Source organism: Choloepus didactylus, chromosome 16 (genome assembly GCF_015220235.1).
Source record: "Choloepus didactylus isolate mChoDid1 chromosome 16, mChoDid1.pri, whole genome shotgun sequence".
NCBI lineage: Eukaryota > Metazoa > Chordata > Mammalia > Pilosa > Megalonychidae > Choloepus > Choloepus didactylus.
In genome coordinates, this window is record NC_051322.1 from 5478872 (window position 1) to 5504457 (window position 25586).

At 50.2% G+C, this 25586-nt stretch overlaps 1 protein-coding gene across 4 annotated transcripts in view; it reads right to left on the bottom strand.

The window, feature by feature from the left end:
* Positions 1–4330: 4330 nt before the first annotated feature.
* ZNF407 (zinc finger protein 407) overlaps positions 4331–25586 on the bottom strand; it is a 525354-nt gene continuing 504098 nt past the window's right edge. For 3 of the 4 annotated variants that reach the window (XM_037806409.1, XM_037806411.1, XM_037806410.1), the window contains exon 9: positions 4331–6557. In XM_037806409.1, the coding sequence (XP_037662337.1) occupies positions 5221–6557 (1337 nt within the window). In that variant the 3' untranslated portion in view covers positions 4331–5220. The remainder of the gene's footprint in view (positions 6558–25586) is intronic. The other variant, XR_005212254.1, reaches the window with a different exon arrangement.

The window sequence follows — 25586 nt, forward strand, 5'->3', positions numbered from 1 at the left end:
CTCCAGAGAGGCCTGGGAAGGGGCTGGGCACGGGGTCCGTCCAGGGGAGCAGGTTTGTCCTGTCGTACGTGATCCTCTCGCGCTGCTGAGAGCCTTCCCGAAGGTGGGTCAACGTAAAAGGTTCATGACAAGGCACTGAAGACGCCGAGCCAGGGGCCAGGCAGGCGGTTCCCTGACGGTAGCAGAGCTGGCTGCCTCCCGCCCGGCCCTCCCTGCGCCCGGAGACAGTGGACTCCCGGGTCCTGCCTGGGCCGGGGGCCCCGGGGTTAGGGAAGGAAGAAGGTTCTTTCCCTTACGCTCACTTCTAAAGGATGCAACCGCTGGAGGGACGCACCGACCCGGGGTCCGAGGCGGGCAGTAGCGAGGCGGCGGCCTCCCGGGGACACGCACACGGCCGCGTTCCCGCAGTGCTGTGCAGCACCCGGTTTGGTCCTTGCTCCGGAATCCTGCAGGTGAAGCCTTCATCAGGGACGCCCCCCACGCCGCCCTCAGGAGGAAGATGCGGGTCCATCCTGTGATACTTACAAGTCTGGTTTCAGCTTTGAGTTCTCTGTTTCCTATTTTCATCTTCAGGATATTAAAAAAATTTTTTTTCAACTTGGGCTTGAAATGGCTCCCATGGAAAGATAATTCAGGACAGGGGTCTGTCTGGGAGAAGCTCCCGTAGGCCTGGCCTCGGGGGAGAACACAGCTCTCCACAGCTTCGCTTCCCACCTGAGCTTCCACAGTCTTCAGTTCATGTGGTTACTTTTTTACGGTGATAAAAAATTATCCCACGACTGAAATCCCGAGCTCCAGCTATGAACACCGCCGGGGGACCATCGAAGGAAGCACGTCGGGCGGCCGGCACAGCCCCTGCTCACGCCCGGGCGAGCCGAGGAAGGCAGGGTGACCGACCCGCCTGGGCACGGGGACCCCGGGGCGACCCAGGGCCTTGCCGGGGGGCCTCTGGGCACAAACACAGAGGAACCCCCCCACAACCTGCAGACAGTCGGGCCCCTCCCCCAGCCCTTCCTCTGCCCTTTCTTTATCTCCAATTATAAAGCAGCGCCAGGTTTTCTCATCAGCCATTGCCATGTCTCCAAATGGCTTTTCAGAGTCAGGCCTATCAGGAAATTAACTCATCACGCAGTGACAGCTGCTAATTTTTTCCCCTTACATGTCAGATGGATCGCCCGCTGAAGCTAATAATGAATCACACCAATCCCTGATTAGAAGGTGCTTCCGAAACGTATAACTGCCAACTGAGCTAACTTTTCTCTTCATGTAAAATGATATCACCCTAGAGGAGGAGAAAACGAATTGTCTTCTTCAACAAGACGGAGCAGGAGGCGGTGGCCTGACGGAGCCACGCGCTCTGTTCAATGGTGGGCTAAACCCCGACAGTAAAACAAGTGAAGACTTCCAGCTCATCTTTTAGTTTGCTAAGTGAATGACCTTTCTCCTTCCTTAATTCTCTTACTAGAACCAACTCTGTTTTGGAATTCCAAGCTGGTTCTTCAATTCTTTCCTATGCCATTTTGAAATAACTTGACGTTCAGGAATACAAAAGGTTTGCTAGAAACTGAAAAGCCCAAATGCTGTCCATCCCATCTCGTTACAGGTTCTCCTAGATACCAGGTAGGTGCAGGCAAGCCCTCGACCAGGAAGCGGGGTTTACACTGGGGGCGTGGCCTAGAGGAGAAGTGGCTTACAAGGAGAAATAGCCCAGAAGGAGGCGTGGTTTGCAGAGAAGGCGGGGCTTGAGGGGAAATGGCCTGGAGAGAGGTGTGGCTTGCAGCAGGAACTGGTCTGGATGGAGGCGTTGCTTGAAGGGGAAGCATGGCCTGCAGTGGGAGGTGGCCTGGAGGGAGGCGTGGCCTGGAGGGAGGCGTGGCCTGGATGGAGGCATGGCCTGTGGTGGGAGTGGCCTGGATGGGACATGGCCTGCACTGTAAAGTGACCTGGATGGGGGCGTGGCCAGCAGGGAGGTGTGGCCTGCAGTGGGAAGTGGCCTGGAGGGAGGCGTGGCCTGGAGGAAAGTGTGACATGAAGGGGAGGCGGGGCTTACAGCAGGCAGTGGCCTGGAGGGAGGTGTGGCCTGGAGGGAGGCGTGGCCTGCAGCGGAAGTGGCCTAGAGAGAGGTGTAGCCTGCGGTGGGAAGTCGCCTGGAGGGAGGTGTGACATGAAGGGGAGGCGGGGCTTACAGCAGGAAGCGGCCTGGAGGGAGGTGTGGCCTGGAGGGAGGCGTGGCCTGCAGCGGAAGTGGCCTGGAGAGAGGTGTAGCCTGCGGTGGGAAGTCGCCTGGAGGGAGGTGTGACATGAAGGGGAGGCGGGGCTTACAGCAGGAAGCGGCCTGGAGGGAGGTGTGGCCTGGAGGGAGGCGTGGCCTGCAGCGGAAGTGGCCTGGAGAGAGGTGTAGCCTGCGGTGGGAAGTCGCCTGGAGGGAGGTGTGACATGAAGGGGAGGCGGGGCTTACAGCAGGAAGCGGCCTGGAGGGAGGCGTGGCCTGCGGTGGGGCGTGGCCTGCGGTGGGAAGCGGCTGGGCGGGAGGCGTGGGTTGCAGCAGCTAGAGGCCAGGCTGGGGTCTTGTCCTGTTCACAGGCGCAGGGGCTCCCGAGCCTGGGTCCTGTGATGGCCGGGTCTCCGATGTGAGTCCTGGGCTGATGAACGGGCGCTCCCGACACGCTCGTAGCGCACTGACTTGGTTCTTGAAGCCAGGGAGAGGGCCGCCCTCTGCTCGGGGGTGCAGGCTTGCCTGCTGGTGTTTCGGGGCGCTCTGGGAAACGTTTGGAGGAAGCATCCCGCCTCCCCCCGTCCGACTGCTAAGGGCCTGAGGCGCCTCAGGAGGCGCCCACGCCAGCGCCGCCGTCCAGGAATGGCCTTACATGGCGAAAGCTTCGTCTGGGTGGAGTCTGTGTTCGTGCCTTGCAACTCTGCACCATACATGGAGCGCAGGGCCCAGCCTGTCACGGAGGTTGAGATGCAGACCCTTTCCACACGCTGACAGTGCCGGGCCACCAGTGCGCGGCGTGCCAGACGTCTGTGAGGCGCCATCATTTAACTGGCTGTCGCTTAATAACGGTGGCCTCCCTGGGTTACAGTCTCCAAGCAAATACTTCATTTGCTTTGTTTTTAACTTCCTCTTCAAAGTTCTATCTATTCTCAGCTGAAAACCTGGAGAACCTCTAGGAAAGCTAAGCTCACCTGTATCTTCTTTACACAGTCCAGGCGACAATGTGCCCTGTGCACAAAACCTGCCGAGCCTTGCTACCCGGAGGCATTCATCTGTGTCCGTGCGCCCCTGCACCCCTGCATTCCGATGGTTGGGGACTGAGAGAGGGGCTGCTGCTACCCCGGCCCTGCAGGTGATGACAGTGTGCGGCGGCTTGGCGGATCCTCAGCAGCGCTTCTGAGCCCAGAAACGCCTTCTGTGCAATATTTTTTTAAAGCAAAGGTCTGCTCTTTTCATTGTGCATACAATGTGATTGCTGGTTTGACACTGCAGGCTACACTGGTTTTATGAAGGATTAAATGCCACCTGAGACATATTTATCCTAAATAAATCACAAATGGTAAACTGCCGCATGTCAGGGTCAACACCCTGCCCTGCAGCAGAAAGGTTAAGCAGGCGGGCTCGTTGCACCGGGATCCGCAGCCGGGCGGCAGACCACGGGGCCAGGGAGCCAGGAGGCGCTCAGGAAGAAATATTTCCACTGAAAAACATTCCTTTTTTTTTCCCCTTTCTTTTTTAACACGTATGAGAAGCTTGGAGAGGGCCATCATTTTGTAAAGGTCATCTTTCTCCTGCTAACACACGGGAGTTGATCCTGTCACTGTTTGCTGAAGACAGTGTTTAAGAAGTGACTAGGCCTGCCGTTTCTAAGAAATATGAGCAAGTCATACTCAGCTAATTATGAATCGCAGTGTCAAACTTGAAATTTTACCCTTATTTTTTTGGAGGGGCAGCTGCAAGGGGGGAGGCGCCAGAGTGGCCGGAGCCCCCGGCGGTGAGCAGATGCGGGCGAGCGGCCGGCCCGTTCTCCTGGTGGCACCGCTGCCTGCTGCTTTCTCCAGGAGGTATTCTAACTGGCACGTCTACTGAAACAAAGAAGGTTCCATCTCGCCTTCCTCCCGTGTCCGTGCTTCAGAATGTTTGGACACCAATCACGACGGGCTCTGCCGCTGCCCTCGGGACCGGGGGGCTCACACCGCACACGTCCGGGAGGCAGTGCCGGGGTGTGCGAGGTCACCCGGCAGAGGGCAGGGAGGGCCCGGACAATGCCAGACAGAGCACTGCTTCCCTCCGCGTGCGCGGCCTGCGGTGACTGCTTGAAATGAATCATCACGCTCTCTCAACAGTATAATTTTATTTCAAACAAACAAAAACAAAACAGAAACAACCTTCCTGTGTGGGGGTGAGGATTATCTGACAATTTTGAAAAGGAAGTGAGAGCAATTGTCTCAAGAAAAATTACTGGAACATAAACTTGGATTCAACAGTTGCAGTAAATCCACAACTAAACACAGATAATCCTGGTCAAAGTAATGGTTACAGGGTCATGTTTTTCTACTTGTTAATGTTTAATGTCAGATTTTTCATGTTGACATGAATCACAAATAAATCCTGCAAAAATGATACTGAAATGAACAAACATTTGTTATAAAAAGCAAAATATTGGTATGAACAATATTTTCCAGAATGCACATTTCATATATAGACTTTATTGTACGAAACTAAGTCAAAGTGAGAAGCATCAAGTTGTCTTAACCAAGGTATATTTTAACTGAATATAAACTTCATGACTTTTATTAATCCTAGGCTTAAATAAAAGGATTTCTTTTATGCAGTTTATGCAGAACACAACCAAAGCAATGGCGAATACATGAAATACTGGAATTGAGGAATTTATACAAGAAATGAACAGGTTTCCTTTGGTCTGGGGACACGTTGATCCTAAAATTGCAAAGAAAAAAAAAAAAAAGAAGTTAACTACTTCATGACAATAATTGTAGCTGAATTTTTAACCAAATATATAATAAAATGTTAAATAGCTACATGCTTGACTGCAAGACAGGCATGTCCCAAGCCATAAGATATATTTTTCTGACTTTTCCGCCACTGGGGCACAATCTGTTGACAACTGCGGTGGGAAACATTCGTGGAAAAAGCAAATAGGAAGCTGGCTTCTCCCGTTGGAGGCTGGCCCGGTCCTCGTGGGGAGAGCGGCGGGCAGCGGCCTAGGCCTCGGGCTGCTGGTCCTGCGCGTCCCACTCGCGGGGGCCCCGGATGGCAGCTGGTGTGGGCCCCTGCGTGTAGATGACCATGCTTGTCAGCGGCTCGGGGCCCGGGACCCCAGTGTCCAGTGCGGCCCCAGCCTGCAGCGCCTCCTGGGCCTCGGCCGCCTCGAGCACCGCGTGTGCAAACACGCCCGGTGCGTCCTGTGCCCCCGGTGGCAGCTCCGTCACGATGTAGTGCGTGGTGCCCTCGGGGAAGTGGCCAGGGGACCCCTGGACCATGGCCTGCACCAGCTCTTCGGTGACGATGATCTGCGAGATCTCCCCGTCGGCCGCCACCAGATCCACGTGCTCCCCTGGCACGCGCAGGCCGGGCGCCCCCGCCTCCTGCATGAGGATCTGGGAGCCCTCCCTGGCCACCATGTGCACAGTGCCCTCCTCGTTGACAATGACCTGCGTGACGCCCTCCTTGAGCAGCTGGTCGGCTGCCGTCGAGTCGCACACGGCGAACTGGAGCACTCCCTGCACCACCTTCTTGAAGGCCATCTGGGCTCTCTCCTGAGAGGCGATGACGGCCGAGGGCCGGACCACCTGGGTCAGCATGTCCAGTGGCCCCGCATCTGCTGGGCCCTCCTGGATGTCTGGGAACAGCTGGGCCTCGGGGGCCTCGGGGCCGGCAGGCGTGGGGGGCACCTCCTGCAGTGGCAGCTGCAGCAGCACCTCAGGACTGAGCCTGCTTTTCTCGGCGTGCCCGGTCCTGCCGCCCACCTCCCCCAACTCGGAGACCGCGCAGAGCAGCGCATCGAGTGCTGATGAGGAGTCGGGGGCAGGCACCCCGGCCTCAGAGAGACCCAGCATCTCCTGCTTTGTCACCTGCTGTAGCACAGTGCCGCTGGAGCCCACGGCCTCGTCGTCGTTCTCGTCCACCGAGCTGCCCACTACGACCACCTGGGTTGCCCCGCTGGCCAGCTGCTCCGGCAGGAGCGGCCCTGGCCCCACGCTGCCGGCGGCTGGGCCGCCCTGGCTGCTGGAGATGACCTGGCCGTCCTCGGTGATGTGCACCACCCTCGCCACCTGGCCGGCCATGGCTAGCGTCTGCAGGGTGGCGGCTGCCGTCTCCTCCACAGAGGCGTCGAGGGCAAAGTCCCCGTCGTAGCCCTGGATGATGATGACCTGCTGCACGTGCTCGGCAGGTGGGGCCGGCCGCCGGCTGCCACGGGGAGACTTGTCTCTGGCTGGGAGCTCCTCTGCCAGGGCTGCGGCGGTGAAGGGGCTGTCTGTCTCCACGAAGGCGGCCCCCTGTCCCCGCAGCCGGCACTCATAGGACTTGGAGACAATGCCTATGGAAGACAGTGACCAGTTAGATCAGAACAACGACCCGCGGCCTCAGACGCAGACAGAGGCTCCGGCAAAAGCTCTGAGACCTCGAGGGGAGACTGTGGTGGAGCCTGCTTAAGGGAGCGCTCGTGCTTGCACTCGCGACCCAGGGTGGCCTTCGAGCGGCACTACTCCCCAGGCGGCCTAGAGGCATGAGCACGTCCACAGTCAGACTCCTGTGTGGCCGTCCAGACACAGCTCTGATGGGGCACTGCTGGCTGTGGCAGTCCCCAGCAAGGGGCCCCGTCGACTCCCCCTGTCACGGTCATTTCTAACATCCAGTCTTTGGTTTACTGCATCGGTTTACCACTGTGAACCTCAGTAAGCAGTCAGTAGCAGTGTCCTCTAACCAAAGAAAATCTTTTTCTTAATGTACGAACATTATAAATATATTTATCCAACAAAAAAGTATGAAAGCCTCGTATATTAACTCTTATAATAGTGTATACCTTCAAGGAACACGGTCATGAGGGCTTAAGGCAGCGAGCACCCACTGGGCGGCAGGCACGCGTCGGGCACAGCACACGGGTGTGCCGGCTGGTGCCGGGAGCACAAATGCCCACGCATGGCCTCGGCCACTCCAAGACCGAGAATGCAGGCCCCAGGGTGCAGAGGGAGTGGGGGTGCCCGGGGCAGGAGTCCTGTCTGACTCTAAGTTTAGTGGAGTGCCTGGCGTGGAGGAAACCGTAACCACCATCAGGTGAGGCGACGCGTGCTACCGCAGTGACAGCGCGCAGCAGGGAGGCGACACTGAGGGCTGCAGGGATGGGGAGAAGGCAGCCCCGGCGGGGCAGGAAGGCTGGACTGTGCGGGGTGTCCGGGTGAGGGGCGAATGGGGAGCTTATCTCGGGCCAGGTGTCCCAGGCCCCACAGGCGCTGAGGCAGACGCACCCGGGGCTGTAGAGAGAGGAAAACTGTTGAATGCTTTTAAGCTAGAAAATAAAACAAATGCATCTATTTTAGAATTGTAACAGAAGGAATGAAATTCATTATCTTCATTGCTAGCCCCAAACAGTGTGGTTGTTTTGGAAAATATCATGATAAGCCCTTTGGGATGTGGGCAAAATAGGCAAAAGCAAAGGCCGTGAAAATCGACGGTTAACCCGCTCTCCATGTCGGTGGCCTTCCTTGGCCTGGTGTCACCAAAGCATGTCGGAGCAGCTGCAGGCCACTGGCCTGTGTCCACCCACCCTGGTCCCCTGTCCCACCTTAAGGCCTCTGGTGCCCTTCACATCCTTCCGGGTTGCGAACTGGTCGCCAAGGACAGGGTCACCCACTCCCCAGGAACCCAGAGGAGTCTGAGAGGACCCTGGACCTGCCCAAGTACTAGGAGCTTCATGCCCATCTCACCCATCTTCAGGGTCCAGGGGACTTTAGCTGTCGTCTGGGATGGAGCGGAGCAGGGAGGCCGGGGGAGACCGACGGACAGGGCAGAGGTGAGGGGCCTGGCCGGGGTGCACCATGAGGCTGCGGAGCGCTTAGTACGTGCGAGGCACATGCCCACTCACCTCCCGCGGCACCACCCCGAGCCGGGTCAGTGTTTTTCAGTACCCTGACAGGGTAAAATTAGCTGCAAACTGTAAGCTTTGTTTTCATAAAGCAGGAGCTGACTCTTCCAACAGCCCTATTTACTTTTTTAAATCCAAAATCTTCTATCAGCTTTCTAATTATTGCCTCCTTCTCTCCTGAATAAGAGAATGATTCATATTGAGTATTTTCATCTGACGGCGCTTTAGAGATATCTCAATAACAACCATGTTTTTGAAATATTCCCTTTTACCCTCTTTCATGTAGGCCATTTTTTTTTAAAGCAAGCTTTATCCTTACCCTTCCCACTCCCTAAAAAGGATTAAGAATTGTCAGAATTACGTATTGCTAACATCCTATAAAAACAAGGAGCACAACAGTTTTGCTTACCACTTTGGTGGTAGGAGAAAGCATTTCTTTCAACACAGAGCTAATGTTAAAGCACCAATTCCACCAAGGCACGCCCCCCCAGCTGGCTGCACTATCTCACACAACATTCTGCAGAAGCTGCTGAAACACATTCACCAGGAGAACAGGCCCACCTGTAGGACCACGGCCCAGGTGAAATCATACTTTAAGTTTCAAACATGCAAACTCCTGGGCCCACTCCACACATGCTGATACAGAGGTTTAGGAGTTCTGCACTCACTTGTTCAATAATCAAAATTCACATGCGCTCACACCAATTTATTCCCCTTAACTTGCAAAGCCAGAGGGGAGCCTCATTCTTGGAAAGGGGGAGGAAGAGCTGAGCTGAGAAGGCTTTCAGGAGGCCCCGCTTGGGCGGGCCATGTTCTCTCAGCCTCCGAGGGAGAAGGAAGAGTGTATAAGGAATCCAATCTCTAAACAAAGATCAGGGCCAGTGGACAGTTATTCTTTCCGAGGGAACTCTCTACCTTGAATCTCAGGAAGATGACGGAATCCTAGCATCTTAGGTCAAGAAAAGACCTGCAGGGCCTGATACACGTGAGCGTGTGCTGCACGAGGCGCAGGCCGGGCCGTGGGTGTGGACGAGGAAGAAGCAAACCATCTGGCGTCCAGCTGATGAAACCTGCCGAGAGGCGGGTCCACAATGATCGTGAGTCTAGCTGGGCTAGTACCTGACCACAGCACATCTGTTTTCTGCTGGAACCCCCACCCCTGAAGACGGAGATGGGGTACTACTAAATTAGGCTGCCTGTCCCCTTATACACTCCAGTTAGCAAGCACTTACTGAGTGTAACCGCATGGCTTGGTGGTGCTGCCAAGCTGGGGTACTCAGACCCCAGGGGTACAAGATGACTTTCCAAAAGTTGGGTGGGTGCCTGGGTTTTGAGGGACTCGATTTCCAGGTCCTCAGCTCCAGTGCACTTAAACTGATCTGCCTGAGGCAGAGAGCCCCTTTCCTACCTCCCTTTCACCCCTCTCCTGCTTTACAGAAGAAAAACATTCCCTTCACCCACCCAGGACCCAGGGTCTTGCCCCAGGGAGGATGGAAGTTCAGATGATAAGCAGGAGATTGAAGTTTACGGATCCCAGAAAGAAAAGGAGGAATCACTGCACACGGACTCTAGCCTAATCCCAGGGTTGCCATCTTCTGAATTTTAATTCCCCCTAAAATCTCTCTCCTGGAAGGAGTCAGGGTTGGGGGCACTATGTGAACACCTAAGAGAGGCACATCCCATGAGACCCTGGTTTCACACCTCACCTGGAGCCTGAGTTTAAGCTGGGCACGGTCTGCTGACCTTTGGTCAATCTGACATCCGCTAGGACCCCTCGATTTTTGTCTACTGCTTGCCAGGTTCTTCCTGCTGGAGGCTTGCAATTTCTCACCTACATCCTTGCCTTCCGACCTAGGATATTCTTGCCTTCATTACACTGAGCTTGAGCCAGTGTGTTTCTGTCCATTCTTGAATTTCAAGGTCATTTCAGTCTAATTCACCATTACAAAAGGATAAAAAAAAAAGGAAATAAAGACTCTGGATACAAAAACAAAGACGTCAGCTATCAAATTATCCCCCTGCCTCCATTAATTGCAGAAGAGGGCATAATGCCATCACATTAAAAGGAGGAGAAATGGCTATAGATGGGAAAGAAAGAACACGCATCCATTCTTAGGCAGACTCTGAAAGAAATGCTGCAAGTTTGAGTCTGAGCAATTCCATTCCTTACTCTGCAATTGGATGGAAAATCTCTTGGGTATAGAATTATCCTCTGAATCTCTTGCAGCCCTGATAATTATGTTACTCTGAACTGCTCACTGGATTTATTTGAATCCAGAGGTGGGTGAAGCCACTCTCAGACCATTAAAGTAAACTACGTGGGCAAACACCGCCGTCACCAGGGGCTGTGACGAAGCTCGCCACCACCACCACTGCACCTCGGCGCTGCACAGCCCCAGCTATCAATCAGTTCATAAATGCAACTGCAGGTCCATCTTCTGATTCAGCAATTTAATAACTTCGAGTGCTGTCAGTACCGCTTTGAAAAATAGCACCTATAAAATGTAACAGCCTCAATCAGATTGAAAAAGATTCACCCACTGAAGATTCTTCCATTTCAACCATAATGAATTAATGTTGAGCTATGTAGAAGTTCAAGTGTCATTTAAACTAATGTGAATCTCTGCTGTAACTTTAAATTTTAACCGGACTATGACCAAGAATTCATTGGGCACATCAACTTCAATTTTTGAGGTCTTTCTAGTAAATATGAACAGTAGAGCTCACAATACAAATGGCCAAAGGATAAGATATTTTGAAAACACTACTTTGAGTACAGGTCTTTCACTGCCTGATGACTGTTATAGCTCTAAAATTCAAATTTTTGAAATGGAATAGCTCTAAAACACAATTCTTTAATGTAGCGTTGATCCCACATAATATTTCAATTACACTTTACATTATTTAAAGGCAACCTCACATTTCAGTACCATAATAGTAGCTAATCAAATACTGTATCTATAGCCACTCTGTCTTGGGAGGGTAAGTGGTTGTGTGTGGAAGGTGCAGATGAAGTTAAAATGTAGCTTAGTGCCTGTTTATGAAGTCCCATTTGCTTTCATGAGGATGCAGATATTATGCTCCCTTCAAATAGCTAAATGCATTGGAAGTTTACAACTCAGTTGAAATAAAAAGATTTTTTTTGGGGGGATGGGAGGGAGTGGTTGAAGATTTGTTTTCAGGGAAATGATTTCTAATTAGGCTGACTGTTCGGAATATCATCATAATGTTGTCAATTTTGTTATTTGTCCTTTTTAAAGTGAACATCTCTGGAGTTGGAAACAACCAACTCTCTCCTACAAGCATGGAGGGATTAAGTTGTAGAGAGAGGCTGTCCCCAAAACTGTGTTAATGGCTCTGTTTTGTTGTCTGCTGTGCTTCTGGGAGGCACAAATAGGGTTTAGAACCTGACTATTTCCTTTCCATGTGTATGTTATTCTTTTGTTACTGTCATCATTTTTTTCCCACAGAATAAATACCTTATGCTTTTGTTAAGCTTACATTTAATTAAAATGTACAGAATTTGTGCAGTAAACTCGAATGAAACAAATAAAACAAGGGCCCCCTCTCTTGAAGGCATACATTGTGAATGAAAAATGTCATTACAGACTAAAAAATTTTGCAGTAAACAGGGCCTACAGAGAGAAGTTTCCCCTGTAATGACATCCATAAAATACACAAATGGCACTTTTAGTACCATCCTGAATATGGCATTTTCTGTGCTCTACACACAATCTAAATGGTTTGATCATAGAGCATAATACTCCATTGGGTTTATAGAACAATCAATGTTCCATAAAATGATGTATTTATCCAATAGTGGGCTCAGCAGTTACTGGGGGATGACATTGTAGGACGCTGGCTGTGTGATCTTCACACACATACACACACACACGCCGGCTGTAAAACTTGCCTCACATTCCCACCACAACTTCATCTCATCTGTGTCAAGTAATTCGCTGAAGCTTCAGCCTGGCTTAAAAGAAACTTGTAATAAAAATTCATAGAATTTTCGGGAGAATGAAAGCTGATGACAATAGAAAGGTCACATTGTGTCTCCACTAAAGGGGTCAAAGGTCGTTAGCAGTTCTAAGACTGAAAGTAGATTTCATGCACCGTGAAGCACATAAAGATGGCATTAGGAAGGCTTGTCGCCAGTGAAAGCCTGGGCCGACAAAATCCGTAAAGCATTTGGGTGCTACTGGCCAGCACTCATTTTGAATTTTGAAGCTTTGTATTAAATGGTTATATGCTGCTAAGTGAAATCTCAGGTGTCGCTGGCTTTTTATTTTTGGCATTGTGGTAGGGCACTATACTTGAAAAAGCTGGGTTGGTTCACTGTCACAATTAAAGCACCTTGCAAGTGACTGAAAACAAAGAAGTACTTTCCATATAAAAATTTGGGGCACATGTGACATTGTGATTCTCAGCCACATATAATCTTTCTCCACTTCAATTTTAAGATAATTTTAACAAGAATGTTAAAAAATCATACTTAATGTCTATTAAAATGAAACATTAACAGAATATGCTAATAAATTAGAGCCATATTTTTATGTCACAAAAGCTTATAAGTTTTTCAAGTGAAACCAGGATAAATGACAAATTAAAATTCAATGAAATATAACCTTTTAGAAATTCCAAAGCAGGGAATAAATTACGCTTACAATAGCAGTCACCAATATAGTTTAGCTAGTCAAATCGGTATCAATAATTGCCCTACAACTGATTCATTTTATAGACAATAATAATTACCTGATATAATTGCAAGATGCCCGGTTACAGAACTCACCTTCAAATCTGGTTTTGAAAAATGGAATGCCTTCAGCCTCACGCTGGCACATATTATGAAGGGCTCTGATTTTAACGCAAAACAGCGTGAGCTTCCCATGCAAAAACACACGCCCAGGACTTCAGTGGCCTGTCTGGTGTCGTAAGGACGGCGTGGGTTTGGGTGACCTTAGTCCTCTCTCCCAACATCCAAGCAATCTCCCCGTCAGTGTTCTGGGCCGGCAGGGGCTGGGAAGAGCCTCATGGCTCCCTGCTGTTTTCAAGGGCTAGAAACTGCACTCTGGTCAGTGATATTAAAATCAACACAGACTTAGAAATATTTTGGTTACGTGTGATACAACATTAAGAATCATTTTTAGCCTTCGACACGTTTGTTAAATATGGTAGTTACATGAGTGAGATTTATGTCTGAGCACAGATTTGTTCTGGTCATTAAAAAACCAAAGCTAATATGAGTTGGCCTAGGGATGTGTCAAATATATCACAACATAAGAATTAAAAAGTATTTTGGCAAATATTTGCTTTATGCCACACAAAGGTATATGCTGAAGAATTTACAGTTAAAAGTCATTGCTCTGTCCTCAATTACATGAAAGCCATTGTTTTATAAGATGAGATGTGGAAGGAAAATAATCTTTTCTATGAAAAATTAACTTAAGTCCATACTATTTCGGAGAAACACTTCCACATAAATTTGACTACACAAGTTCATAAGATAACACGTAAATATTACCGCAGAAATACAACAAACTAAGAAAAACTCCTTTTTTCCCCTTTATCATTAGCAATATATTTAGCATTGGTAGCAACAAAAGATAATCATCTAAGATCTCTAAAAGGAATACTAAAAATAATCAGAAAAAATCTAAGAACAAATTTTATATCAAGTTAGAAATACAGAATTTTCCAGGTTTCCAAATTTCTCAGAACAGTCTCCATGGGCCTAAGTATTTCCATGGTCATTGAAGAGTGACAAAGAATAAAAGACAATATTATACCTTTAAAGTCACAAACGCTCGGAAATTTTGTATTATATCAGACCCGTAGGTATATATTATCATTTTCATGCACGAAGATCTTTCAATGATGGGAACTGTGCCCGCACACCTCCTGCAGCAGGTAAGAGGAGGCCTGGAAGGCTACCTGACAGGCTCTGGGGAGGGCAGAGGGGGAAGGGAGCGTTAACTCCTTCTCTGCTGCTGTGCAACCCTGATCCTGGGACAGACCATCGTGCCTCAAAGGGTGATGGAACGGCATTTCAAGTTACACTGTCAAGTGCTCTGAGCTTGCCTTTCGCCCAGGAGGAGGCTTTCTTAGCAACAGCGGTTGATTTACAAGGAGCAGAGGGTGCTCCCAGGGTCTGCAACCCTGCTCAGCACGTGGCGGGGGTGGGGTGGGGCCCTGTGTGGGACCCTCCTGGTCCATTTTCAGGTGTCGGGGCGGGAGGGGTCTTCGGGGGGGCAGGGCCCCCCCCTCTCAGCTCAGCAGTTTCAGCTGCAACAGTCTCAGGCGACAGCAGCTGGGGGCATGCAGTGTGTGCTCTTCAAACCTTCTGTGTTTTGGGGTGGGGGGTGACAGGTTGGCAGCGTAGGGGCTGCAGAAGGAGCTGTGGAATTTCAGGCCTATGTGGGGAGAAGGCAAGAATGGGAGAGCCTTCCTGGAGACCTTCAAACTATACCAGATAAACAGCAGTGAATGCGAACTGGGAGCAACATTCTTCTTTGCATTATAGAATCAGAAAATTAAGCAGCCCAACGACCCTTTCCCCAGTGCCCTACGGCAGTCTTACACACTCCCAATGCAGGTGACACATTAGGAGGAGACAGGACCAAGTTTTCAAAAGTTGTGCCTGCCACACACTTTCTGAGGTGGAATTACGCAGAGGAGGGGCCCAGCCAGTGCTGCGGGGGCCGCATGGCAGTCCGCAACCGGCAGGCTTTAAAAGGCTAACGAGGCCGATTAAACGCCTCTCCCTTTTGCTTTTTCTGGTTAATCCTATAAAAAGATCACATTCACTTTTGTAGCCATGTTTGTGTTTCCTTCATATATTATGGTTTCTTCAAATCTTTCCCGAGGAAATTGCAGGAAACAGACATTTGTCTTCATTGTAGACACTTTTGTATGTAAGGTAAAAAACAAACCTCTATTCAGTAACGGCACAGAGGCACCATTAAAATCAAATTTACAGTAAACAGAACCTGCAGCTGGGGCAGAACACTGACTGTTAGTATTTTAATTATCAGCGAAGCTTTTGGAGGTCTAACATCTGCTCAGAGCCAAATGACAGCAGCTGCTTGTGTGCACTTAAAACAATGCGAGTTTCTTCTCTAGATATGAAAATGAATCCTATATTCTGGGTTCAGGGCTGCCCTTCCCTAGACAGCTGGCTATGCCCAGGAGGGTGCCCTGAGCTTCCATGGGTGTCGACCCGGTAAAGGACAGACCTCTTCCCACGGATGCAGAAGTACCGGGGTCTGCTCACTGGCAACACCAGGGACTGGCCCCAAGGTCCCCGTGGGCTTCGGGGTGGCTGGTGGAGATGGACACCACGCCCCAGAGCTGCTCCGAAAGCCACACCACTCCGAGGGCTGCGTGTCTGGACACGAGAGCAATGGTGGAGAGCAAAGTCTGCGCAGCCTGTCCTCAGGTCTGCCCCGGGGGAGGAGCCCCACACTGTGCTGCTCCGGGACCCCAACCCCAGGCTCCGACAGACAGAGCTGAGGGGCACATGGCCGAGGGCCAGGGTGGAAGCTGCAGGGCCCAGTGGACATGGTCATTGCCTTAAGCCAGGGAACACCCCAATCTTTTTTAGAACACTTTCCTGAATATCTAAGTTAAAACCCCACTTTTAAATTGCACAATATCTGTGACTTGGGACTTAGAGAATAATATGCTCCTGGGCTAATCAAACAAAAAGCAAACTGGGAGGCTTGGATTCTTGCTTTGAAGTGCCGGGAATGAACAAAAGCAAACCTGCAAATTAAAACGATGAGTAAAAAGCCAGCAGCGGCCTCTGCATGCAGGAAGTCAGTCTCAGCAGCCATCTTCCTGTCCGCACCTTGCTGCTGGGGTTGCGGGGTTTTTTTTTGTTGGTTTGTTGTGTTTTTTTGAGGAGCAGGTAGATTTCAGAGGGGAATCCATAAAAAAGTACAATGCACAACCCGAGTCAACTATGCTCCAGCCTGAGCCGGGTGCAGGGCCTGCCCCTGGGCCGTCTGTGACTGCAGCCCGGGGTGGATGGGGAGGTTCACCTGCATCTGTGTGCCAAGAGGCACCATGCTTGTGCCACTGTGTCTCAGCAGCCATGCACGCCATCTGTGCCGCCCGTTAGCGAGCTCCGGAGTGATCATTTTTAAATGGGGCAGCATGGCTGCTGAGCTAACAACATGGTCACGGGGCAGAGCCAGGCAGTGTCGCACCGACAGGTGCACTGTGCTAAGTGAGGTGAGAACTTGGAAACTAGCTTTTTTATTATTAGTTCACATGGAGTTTAAAGGCTATTTTGCTTTTCCACTAACAAACCGTTTCTAAAGAGTTAGACGGTGCTCTCCGAAAGGCAGGCGCAGGACACGCTGCACGGGCGTGACCAGTCCCCTACCACTCGACAGCAACGCCTGGGGGGAGAAGGGAAGGGAAGAGGTGCACCGAGCAACAGAGGACACATCGAAATCTAAACCACCACATGCAATCAAAACCCAGGACTCTCAGAAGAAACCGGGTGACGTTAAACAAGGCATGCCCACTGTGCGGGCAGGCATCCACCATGCTACCTGCTTGAAATAATCAACAAAGGTTACGAAGCAAACACTTGGAATGTGTTCTAAGTGGGTCACTTCTGCTGGGATTTCCCCAAGTCACACAAAATAGAGCCATCTGCGGCACTGTTGGACGAGGCTTCAAGGGACACCAGAGATTCAGAAAGCAGTTCCCCAGGCCCAGCACGACCCCACGGCCGGCACACACCACCTCAGCTCGGGGTTCCCACCAAGAATGAGTGTGTGGCTCCTACAGCATGAAAGAGCACCACGGCATCATGACACGATGTCAAATAGCAGGCTAATCACAACTCTCTGAAACTTAAAACTGTTATATCTTAATCAAACTTTAAATTTTCACGTTTTCTTGAAATCTCCATGTACGTGTACATATATATTTACACACACACCCCAGCACAGTCTACTTTGTTCCAGGTGTTTCGTTTTCGGGTTATCTTGTCCTCACGCTCACAACCCTCATCCAAAGGCGTCTGTCAAGAGAGCACCTTGAGGTATGACTGTGGCATACTGGGGTCACAGTGTGGATGCAAGTAAGACAGGAGGGACCCTGCTCTCGAGTGAGTCCAGTGGACAATGCTCAGGAGAAGCTTCTCCAGGCCTGTCTGCTGCGGCTGCCTCAGCAGCCACCAGCTGGAACACGATTCTTCAGACCCAATGTTTGAACAAAACTTGTAAATTTTTTTTTTTTTTATTAAATTCAGTTTTATTGAAATACATTCACACACCATACAATCATCCATGATATACAATCCACTGTCCGCAGTACGATAACACAGTTATGCGTTCATCACCACAATCTATCTCTGAACATTTTCCTTACATCAGAAAGAACCAGAACAAGAATAAAAAATAAAAGTGAAAAAAAACACCCAAATCATCCCCCCATCCCACCCCATTTGTCCTTTAGTTTTTATCCCCATTCCTCCACTCATCCATACACTAGATAAAGGGGGTGTGATCCACAAGGTCTTCACAATCACACTGTCACCCCTTGTCATCTACATTATTATATAGTTGTCTTCAGGAGTCCAGAGTGCTGGGTTGGAGTTTGGTAAAAACTTGTAAATTTTTTAATAGCATTGGTGTTTTTAATAGCATTGGCGTATTTAAAGAGCTGTGACAGCTTTAAAACCTCTCAGGCCCAACGTTTACATTCCATGCCCTTCCTCTCTCTTCCCTGGGACTCCAAGCATCGTTTCCTTCACTGCTCCTGCACGTCGGACGGTATCTGTCCACCTCCTGAGAGCTGTTGCCATGGACGGTAAGACCACACCTCTACCAGCTCCGAGGCCTTAAGCAGAAGTCAGGAAGTGGCAGAGCACAGCAACGGCCTATTTCCCTTAGTAACAGACTTAGGAGAATAAACACCCACTGGGATGATTCCCAGCAAGACGACCAGTAGAATTTTCAGGTTCCTGAAATGTGCACAGGAAGAGGACATGTAAATACTTTTGTGGTTTGTCACATTTATGATCTGTTAGTTTCTGGATAAACATGTTCTAAGACAACAGAATCAAAACTTGTCCACTGGGAATCAGCACATATTTCTTAATTGGACATTTCTTTAACTGAAAGTCAAGTCTCCTCTGGTTTTGGGGAGAAATTAGGTAGATAATCTTTCAGCCCTTTGTATATGTCTCTAACCTAGCCCTCTGGAAGGAATTGTCATAAACACACTCTCTTTCCTGCGTGGAGGCTCCTTGAGGGCCGGGCTCTCATTTACTATGATGTCTCCAACGCTGGGCATGTAACAGGCCTGGGGAGGTCTGGCTTTGAGAGGAGTAGAGCCTTCCTCACGCAAATGCTCACTAGAGAACAGAGGGGCAGGCTGGCAGATCTTTAACACCCTTCAGCAGAGAGGAAGAACCTGAGCTCCTCATTTGGATGGATTTCCAACTACCCCAGCAAGTTGCTCAGAAGATGATTCTCCAGGTGCTCATCTTTCTGCGCAGGCTGAGTGGACACACTGACTGCTTTTGTTCTATCTGCTCAAGGGAGTTTCTAGCGTGGACAGCCTTAGAAGACAGAAAGCGTGTCTTCTTCCAGAGCAAGAGCAGACTTACACTGTCCAAAATTACAAAAAATAAACCTTCTTCCAGGGCAAAGGACAGGAAATAGACTACTCACAGTAAGAGATTTGGGCTCTCGAGGCTCAGGGCACCTCTCCTGTCCCCCAGGACCCCAGCCACTGCAGCACTGTTGCCACCCGGGCCTCCCCCACTGCCCTGTGGGACCCTCTGGCGACTGCTCTTGCTGTGAATAATAAAGTTCTTTGTCTCTGAGCCAGGAACCTCACGCCTGCTGGTAGCAACTGTGAACTGTGACAGGTGAACTTGTTAGCTTGCAAGCTATCAGACCTTTCAGCTCCCTAAATCTTAGTTTATTCATCTATAAAATGGGGATAATAGTAATTATCATCTTGAAGAGTGAATTAGAAAATCCTTGTAAAATGCTTAACAATGTGCCTGGTACCTAGGGCTCAATAAATCTCAGCCTTCATTATTACTCTAAGCATGATGTCTTATAGTTTAGTTCATATCACCTGCCACTTGTTTAGGTTTGGGCTCCACATTTTAAGACAAATGCTGACCAACAGGCATGAATACAGAAAAGAGAAAAATGATTAGGGACTTCAAAGATGTATTAAGAATGGTTTAAGCCTTCAAAGATTAAAGGACTATATTGTGGAAACGAGAATAGATTTATTCTAGATCGCTCTGGAGGGCAAAACAGGGAAGAGAAAGAAGTCGTAGGGAAGTTTACTTTGCATCAATAACGCTGATTCAGAAAACAAAACATGGTAGTGAGTCTCCTGTGGGAAAAGGCCGGGTGATCGCTTTTGGGGGATACTGCAAAGAGAACATAAATCAGGTAAAGGCCTCTAATGTCCCTGTTAACACTCAGATTCTGATTCTAGATCTACTGAAGCAGGGAACAGAGTCTGTTGAATATTCATGAACCTATCCGAACAGACAATCCAGGTGATTGACACATTTTCAGGAATCTGACAAACAAGGCCAGGATATGTTAAGCGAAACTCTGCCGGAGCGAGAAGGTGAGCTGTCTGACATCAAGTGACTCATTCTAGGTCCCTGACGCCAGTCTCTCAGCTTGGCTCAGAAACGCACAATAACCTCCTTTAGGTGGCACTCAGTTCCTCCAACCTTATGCTAGCTTTCTTTGCAGTTACCTAGATTTTTAATCTGCTCAGGCTTTTGTGGTTAGCACCCACCTCTCAAGCACTTTTATGTTTGCAATTGCATGCCCCCACACCTGACAGTGAAGCCTTGATGAACAGAACCCTTATGTAGAGAGTCAAGGGGGTGGCCCTGAAAAGCCCCCGCAGATCTGCTGCAGGAGCGGGGTTGCACTCGCAACACACCCCAGTGTCTGTGCTAAGGCCGCTTCCCCAGGGAGCTCCCAGCCGGGTCACGGCTGAGACCCTACCTGCTCCACCCTCCTTTCTTCCCGCTGCCCTTCACAGGGGCAGAGCTGTACTACAAACTGGTGGCTTGCCCACCTCCTCCGCTCCCGACCCTCTCTCCAAGTGTTTGAAACACCCTCACAAGTGTTCTCCTCCGTCAATGCCTCGCCTCTCATCTCACCCCAACCTCTGCTTCTTGGAGGACTTTAACTAACACCAGTGGACTGAGACGTGAAGGAAACAGGCAGTATGACGGGGACTGAGGAGCAGCTCCCTCACCACCTGCCCTCCACACCCTGCAGGAGCCCTGCTCGTTAGCTAACAGGGCCAGCGGGAGCCGAGGCTGGACTCTGAGGTCCTGCGGTCAAGGCGGCCAGATACCAAGGCTGAAAGTGTCCCTCACACTCTCTCAGCACACAGGGTTTCACAACTGAGCAGTATGCCGGTTTCAATATATTATGTCCCCCAGAAAAAGCCATATTCTCTGATGCAGTCTTGTGGGGCAGACGTTTTGGTGCTGATTAGATTTTCATGGAAATGTGCCCCATCCAACTGTAGGTGATAACTCTGATGAGCTATTTCCATGGAGGCGTGGCCCCACCCATCAGGGTGGGCCTTGATCACTGGAGCCATATAAATGAGCTGAGAGTGAACTTTTGAAGAGGAGCTACAGCCAAGAGGGACAATTTGAAGAAAGCACAGGAGCTGCAGATGAGAGAAAGTTTGAAGGTGGCCGTTGAAAGCAGACTCTTTTTCTGGAGAAGCTAAGAGAGGACAAATATCCCAAGTGCAACTAAGAGTGACATTTTTGAGGAACTGCAGCCTAGAGAGGAATGTCCTGGGAGAAAGCCATTTTGAAACCAGAACTTTGGAGCAGACGCCAGCCAGGTGCCTTCCCAGCTAACAGAGGTTTTCCAGACACCACTGGCCATCCTCCAGTGAAGGTACCTGATTGCTGATGTGTTACCTTGGACACTTTATGGCCTTAAGACTGTAACTGTGTAACCAAATAACCCCCCTTTTATAAAAGCCAGTCCATCTCTGGTGTTTTGCATTCTGGCAGCATTAGCAAACTAGAACAAGCAATGATCCCAGGGGTCAGAGCAAACTCACCAGCAGGGAGCTCCTGGAGTTGCCCCGGCAGACAGGAGAGACGGAACACAGAAGCCAAGGGATGCGGGCAGGCTGCAGCGGGTATATTTTGAGAAGTCAGTGAGCCATCAGAGAGCTATGCTCCAGGAGGGGCCTCAAAGGGCCGCCCTTTACCCAGGCTGCCAGGAAGGTGCTGGTGAGAGGGGCCCCCACATCATTAGGAGTTCAGTGGTGTTGTCTTCTCAGGCCAGGGTGGACGCAGGAGAGATGGCACAGGAATATCCCTGGGGGTGACAGGCCCCTATGTCCTAGAGGCTAAGTGGAAGCTCCTTCTCACCACAGGGGTGGCCTGATGGGAGCTGTGGAGAGGGTCAGGAGCACAGTGTCTCTAGGGTCAGAATGGCTGTCAGCCAACAGGTGCTGCTTAACCTCCACAATACAAAAGGTGAGGCCGGAGGGGTGGTGCCTGGGGAACCTGCCCCTGGCTCCAGGTCTGACCCGCACCCATCTGCAGGTCTGGAGGAGGTGGGGCCCAAGGAAGACCTTCCCCAAGGGGACCTCTAACTGTCTACCTAGGTGACTGTACCCCAGGGAGTGGGTGACCCAGAGATTTCAGGACTACATATGCAGGGTTCGAGCTGACACTGACAGCTGGAGCCCCAAAGCACTGTCACGGCTCCCTTGTAAGACTTGATGCCCTCAGTGAAGCCCAGCTCACATGGGCCGGTGGTGGGGGGGGGCACAGCCACAACTGGGGCTCATTTCCACAGTGCCCGAGAGTACAGGTGCGGTTAACATGGTTGCCAGGTGGACTGACCTTGAACTCAGCCCTCTGCCTGTAGGGTAAGAGCTAGCCTGAGAAAGGCGGCCAAGTGGAAACCTGCCACCTCCCCAAATGGTAAATAAAGAACAAGATTGCATCTTGAGGACTCCAGGCTTAAATAATGCAGAGGTGGTGTTCTCTATCATATCTCCATTTCCTCTACAGGCTGGCACCAGGAGAAACCAGACAGATCCTGCGTCTCGACTGGAGCTGAACCAAGCTGCAGTGCCAGACGCTCCTAGAGCAGGTTCAATGGCAGCAGGCACACGGTACGGGGCCACTGATTTAATGAATGCTACTTTTCCATTTCAATTAGAAAAGAGGACCAGAAGTAGCCTGCACTCGCTGGATATGGGCAGCCATACTCACTTACAGGTTTCCCTCAAGGCTGTGTCAACCTGCCTGGAGAGAGCTGGGCTGCCGGGGCGCACACACGGAGCATCGCGCCTGTCCACTGCATCAACGATGCCACGCTGATCCGACAGGGTGAGCAAGACGTGGCTGCCTCACTGGAGGCCTTGGTGAGACACATGTAATCCAAAGAAGGAAGGAAGTCCACCAAGATTCAGAGACCTCCCACTCCAGCAGAGATTTTAGCAGTCCCGTGGACAGGGGCCTGTTGGGATATCTCTCCCAGAGTAAGAATCAAATTGCTTCATTCTGCATCTTCTATCACAAAGAAGGAAGCAGAGAGCCTGGTAGACATCTTTGGGTTCTGGAGGCAACACATTCCACTCCTTGGAACACTGTTCCAGTGCACACACCAAGTGATGTGGAAGGCGGCCAGCTTGAGGCGCAGGAAGGGGCTCTGTGGCAGGCCCAGTCGGGTGCCCCCTGGACAGTGGAGTGTGGAACCACGGCAGGCCCCAGGGTCAGAACCCCGAGGCAGGTCCCTGGGGTTCCGAGCACGACTGTGGCGGCCACAGCAGGAACGACATCCATTTTGAGAAAGGGCTCCAGGCTGTGATGGAGAAGGAGCACTTGCCCGTGGGCACCAAGTGACTGTGCCACCAGAGCTGCCCACACATGCCAGGGTCCACTGGGCTCACTGAGTTGTAAAGCTGGGAGGGCCTGGCAAGGGTCCATCGTAAGGTGGAAACAGCACACGGGTTATCAAGCCTGAGCAGGCCTGGAAGGCCTGAGCAAGCTGCATGAGGATGGAGCCCGGACTCCCACGTCATGAAGCTGCAGCCGACAACAAGCGCACAATGCCAGGGATTTCAGGCCTGGCAAAACCAAAACTTTCTGAAAAGCCCTGAATACGCTTTCGGCACAATGTCCACATTGTTATTTGCTAAACTGTACAATGGGAATTCACCTTCCAAATAACGAACCTGGAAACTGAAGATCCTGAGTCATAAAGAAACAGATACTGTTTGCTATCTGGATTTTATGAAGACAGGAAAGTATACCAAAGCAGTTAAAAAAAACCCTTCAATAGAACTCAAAACCAGTATTGAAACAAACACCACAGCATTTTAATAAATTCTCAGTTAACCAATAAGACTATTCCCCAAGTCTCTAGATATGCTGAGATTTAGTTTTACTTATTTTACTAATTTAAATTTCCTGGATGTTTCATTTTCAAATCGGGTATTTCAGATTTTCTTAATTATTACTTATTCAACAAATATTATTATTGAGAGCCTCCTATGTAACAGGCTATGCAAATATGAACAAAGCGCCAGATTTTTTTTAAGGAATTGAGAATCTATTTGAAGATATTGGCATGACAGATAATTACAATAAATGAAATATAAAGTAACCATAATAATATACATTTGAAAAGCCATGGTGTCAACAACTCGCTTGGTCTAGAGTGTAGATTAGGAAAGTAATCACTTGGGTCTTGAAGGAAGAGTAGGTATTTGGCAGGTAGTGGAAAAAACAAACAGACAAAAGCCACACTATTCTAAACATATGCCAGCGAGCAGTGTGGCCTGGCTGCAAAATCCAGCCTGGGGAGGGCGGGAAGCCGGGCACCGATGGGAACGGGAGGAGCTGTCAGTCACCTAGTGCCCACGGGTCTGACTTGGGTGTTCTGTAGTGACAGGGCCTTGAAGAATTTTAAGCAGGGAAATCAAATGATCAAATGTATGTTTCTGGAAGGTAACTGTGGTGAGAATGTGGAGCAAGGACCATGTTGAAGAGACTAAAGGTGAGGATTTTGCTTCGGAGGCTCTTGCAACAGCTTAGGTGAAGGCATTAACAGGTGAAGACAAGGCGTATGGGGCATTTTCAGTGGGGAGAGAAGATGGAGAGGGATCAAGTGATGGTGAAGAGGAGAAAGGGACAGGACCTGAGAAACACCTGAACGTGGGACGCTAATATGGACCCACAAGGTCTGCAGCCTGGGCACTCTCGTGGCGTCTCTAACGCTCATTCCTGGCACACACACAATGAATTATCTACTTACTGTGTGTCAGTTCATCATTTAACTCTGTTCCTCTCCTACAATATAACCTGAACTTGAGAAGGGACCTTGACTGTCCCATCCCCTTCCCAGCACCCAGCACAATGCCTGGCACACTAAACGCTCAGAGAATAAGCAGGGAGGATGGATGACTGGGAGGGCACTACCTGAGCAGGTGGCAGAGGAGGAGAGCAGGCCACTGTGTGAAGGGGGGTGGTGGGGAGGGGAGGGTGAGGCGGGAGGGGAGACTGTTGGCTCCCAATGAGAGATCTATCTTTCTGGGGTGGGGATCAAATTGGGTGGGAGGCTGGACCTAGGGAATATGGGAAGAAGGGGAATAAAGGAAGGCAGGAAGGAAGAGAAAGGAAGGAGAGTGATATGGCGAAGGCCAAAAACTCATGGGACTGGAGCTTGTGGCTACTGCAGAGGTGAGAGGTATTCTCATGGAATACCTCCTCGGCTTCTTTCGAGAACCCCTTTTCCTTTAGTTCACATTCCTGGGACCCTCCTTCCCAGCCTCTTTTCAGTACCTGAATAGTAAGATCTTGGGGACTGCCATTCGGTCAATGGAAGCATTCTCCAACCCAGACAGGGGCTTCCTGAATCTCCAGGGGTTTACTGAGGTGCTCTAGGGGAATGGAGGTCATTACAGGTGGGAAGGAGATCTGTTCCAGTTTTTATTTCAAGAAAATTATTCGCACAGGTATTCAGGTATATCCCCCTGTGGCAGTGGGATCCAGCGAGACTCTGTCCTAATCGGGAGCTGGCACAGAGGCTGCACTGACGGGCAATACCATCCGTGTATAAGTTAGGGTTCTCTAGGGAAACAGAATCAATGAGAGGTATCTATGACTATAAAATTTATAAAAGTGACTCCAACAACTGGGTATGCACAAGTCCAAATTCTGTAGAGCAATCAGCAAACTGTCAACTCCAAGAAAGATGTCCGATGAACTCCTCAGGAAACCAACCGGAAACTTCGACGAACTCCTCAGGAAACACTTCACTAGGCAGCCAAAGAAGAAGTGAAGGTCCTCTGTCTGTCTTGCTTATAAGTCTTCAACTGATTAATTGGATTAAATCCAGCCAATTGCATTCTCTCATTGTGGAAGACACGCCCTTTGGCGTCAGTCACAGCTGCAGTCAACTGACTGATGATTTAATA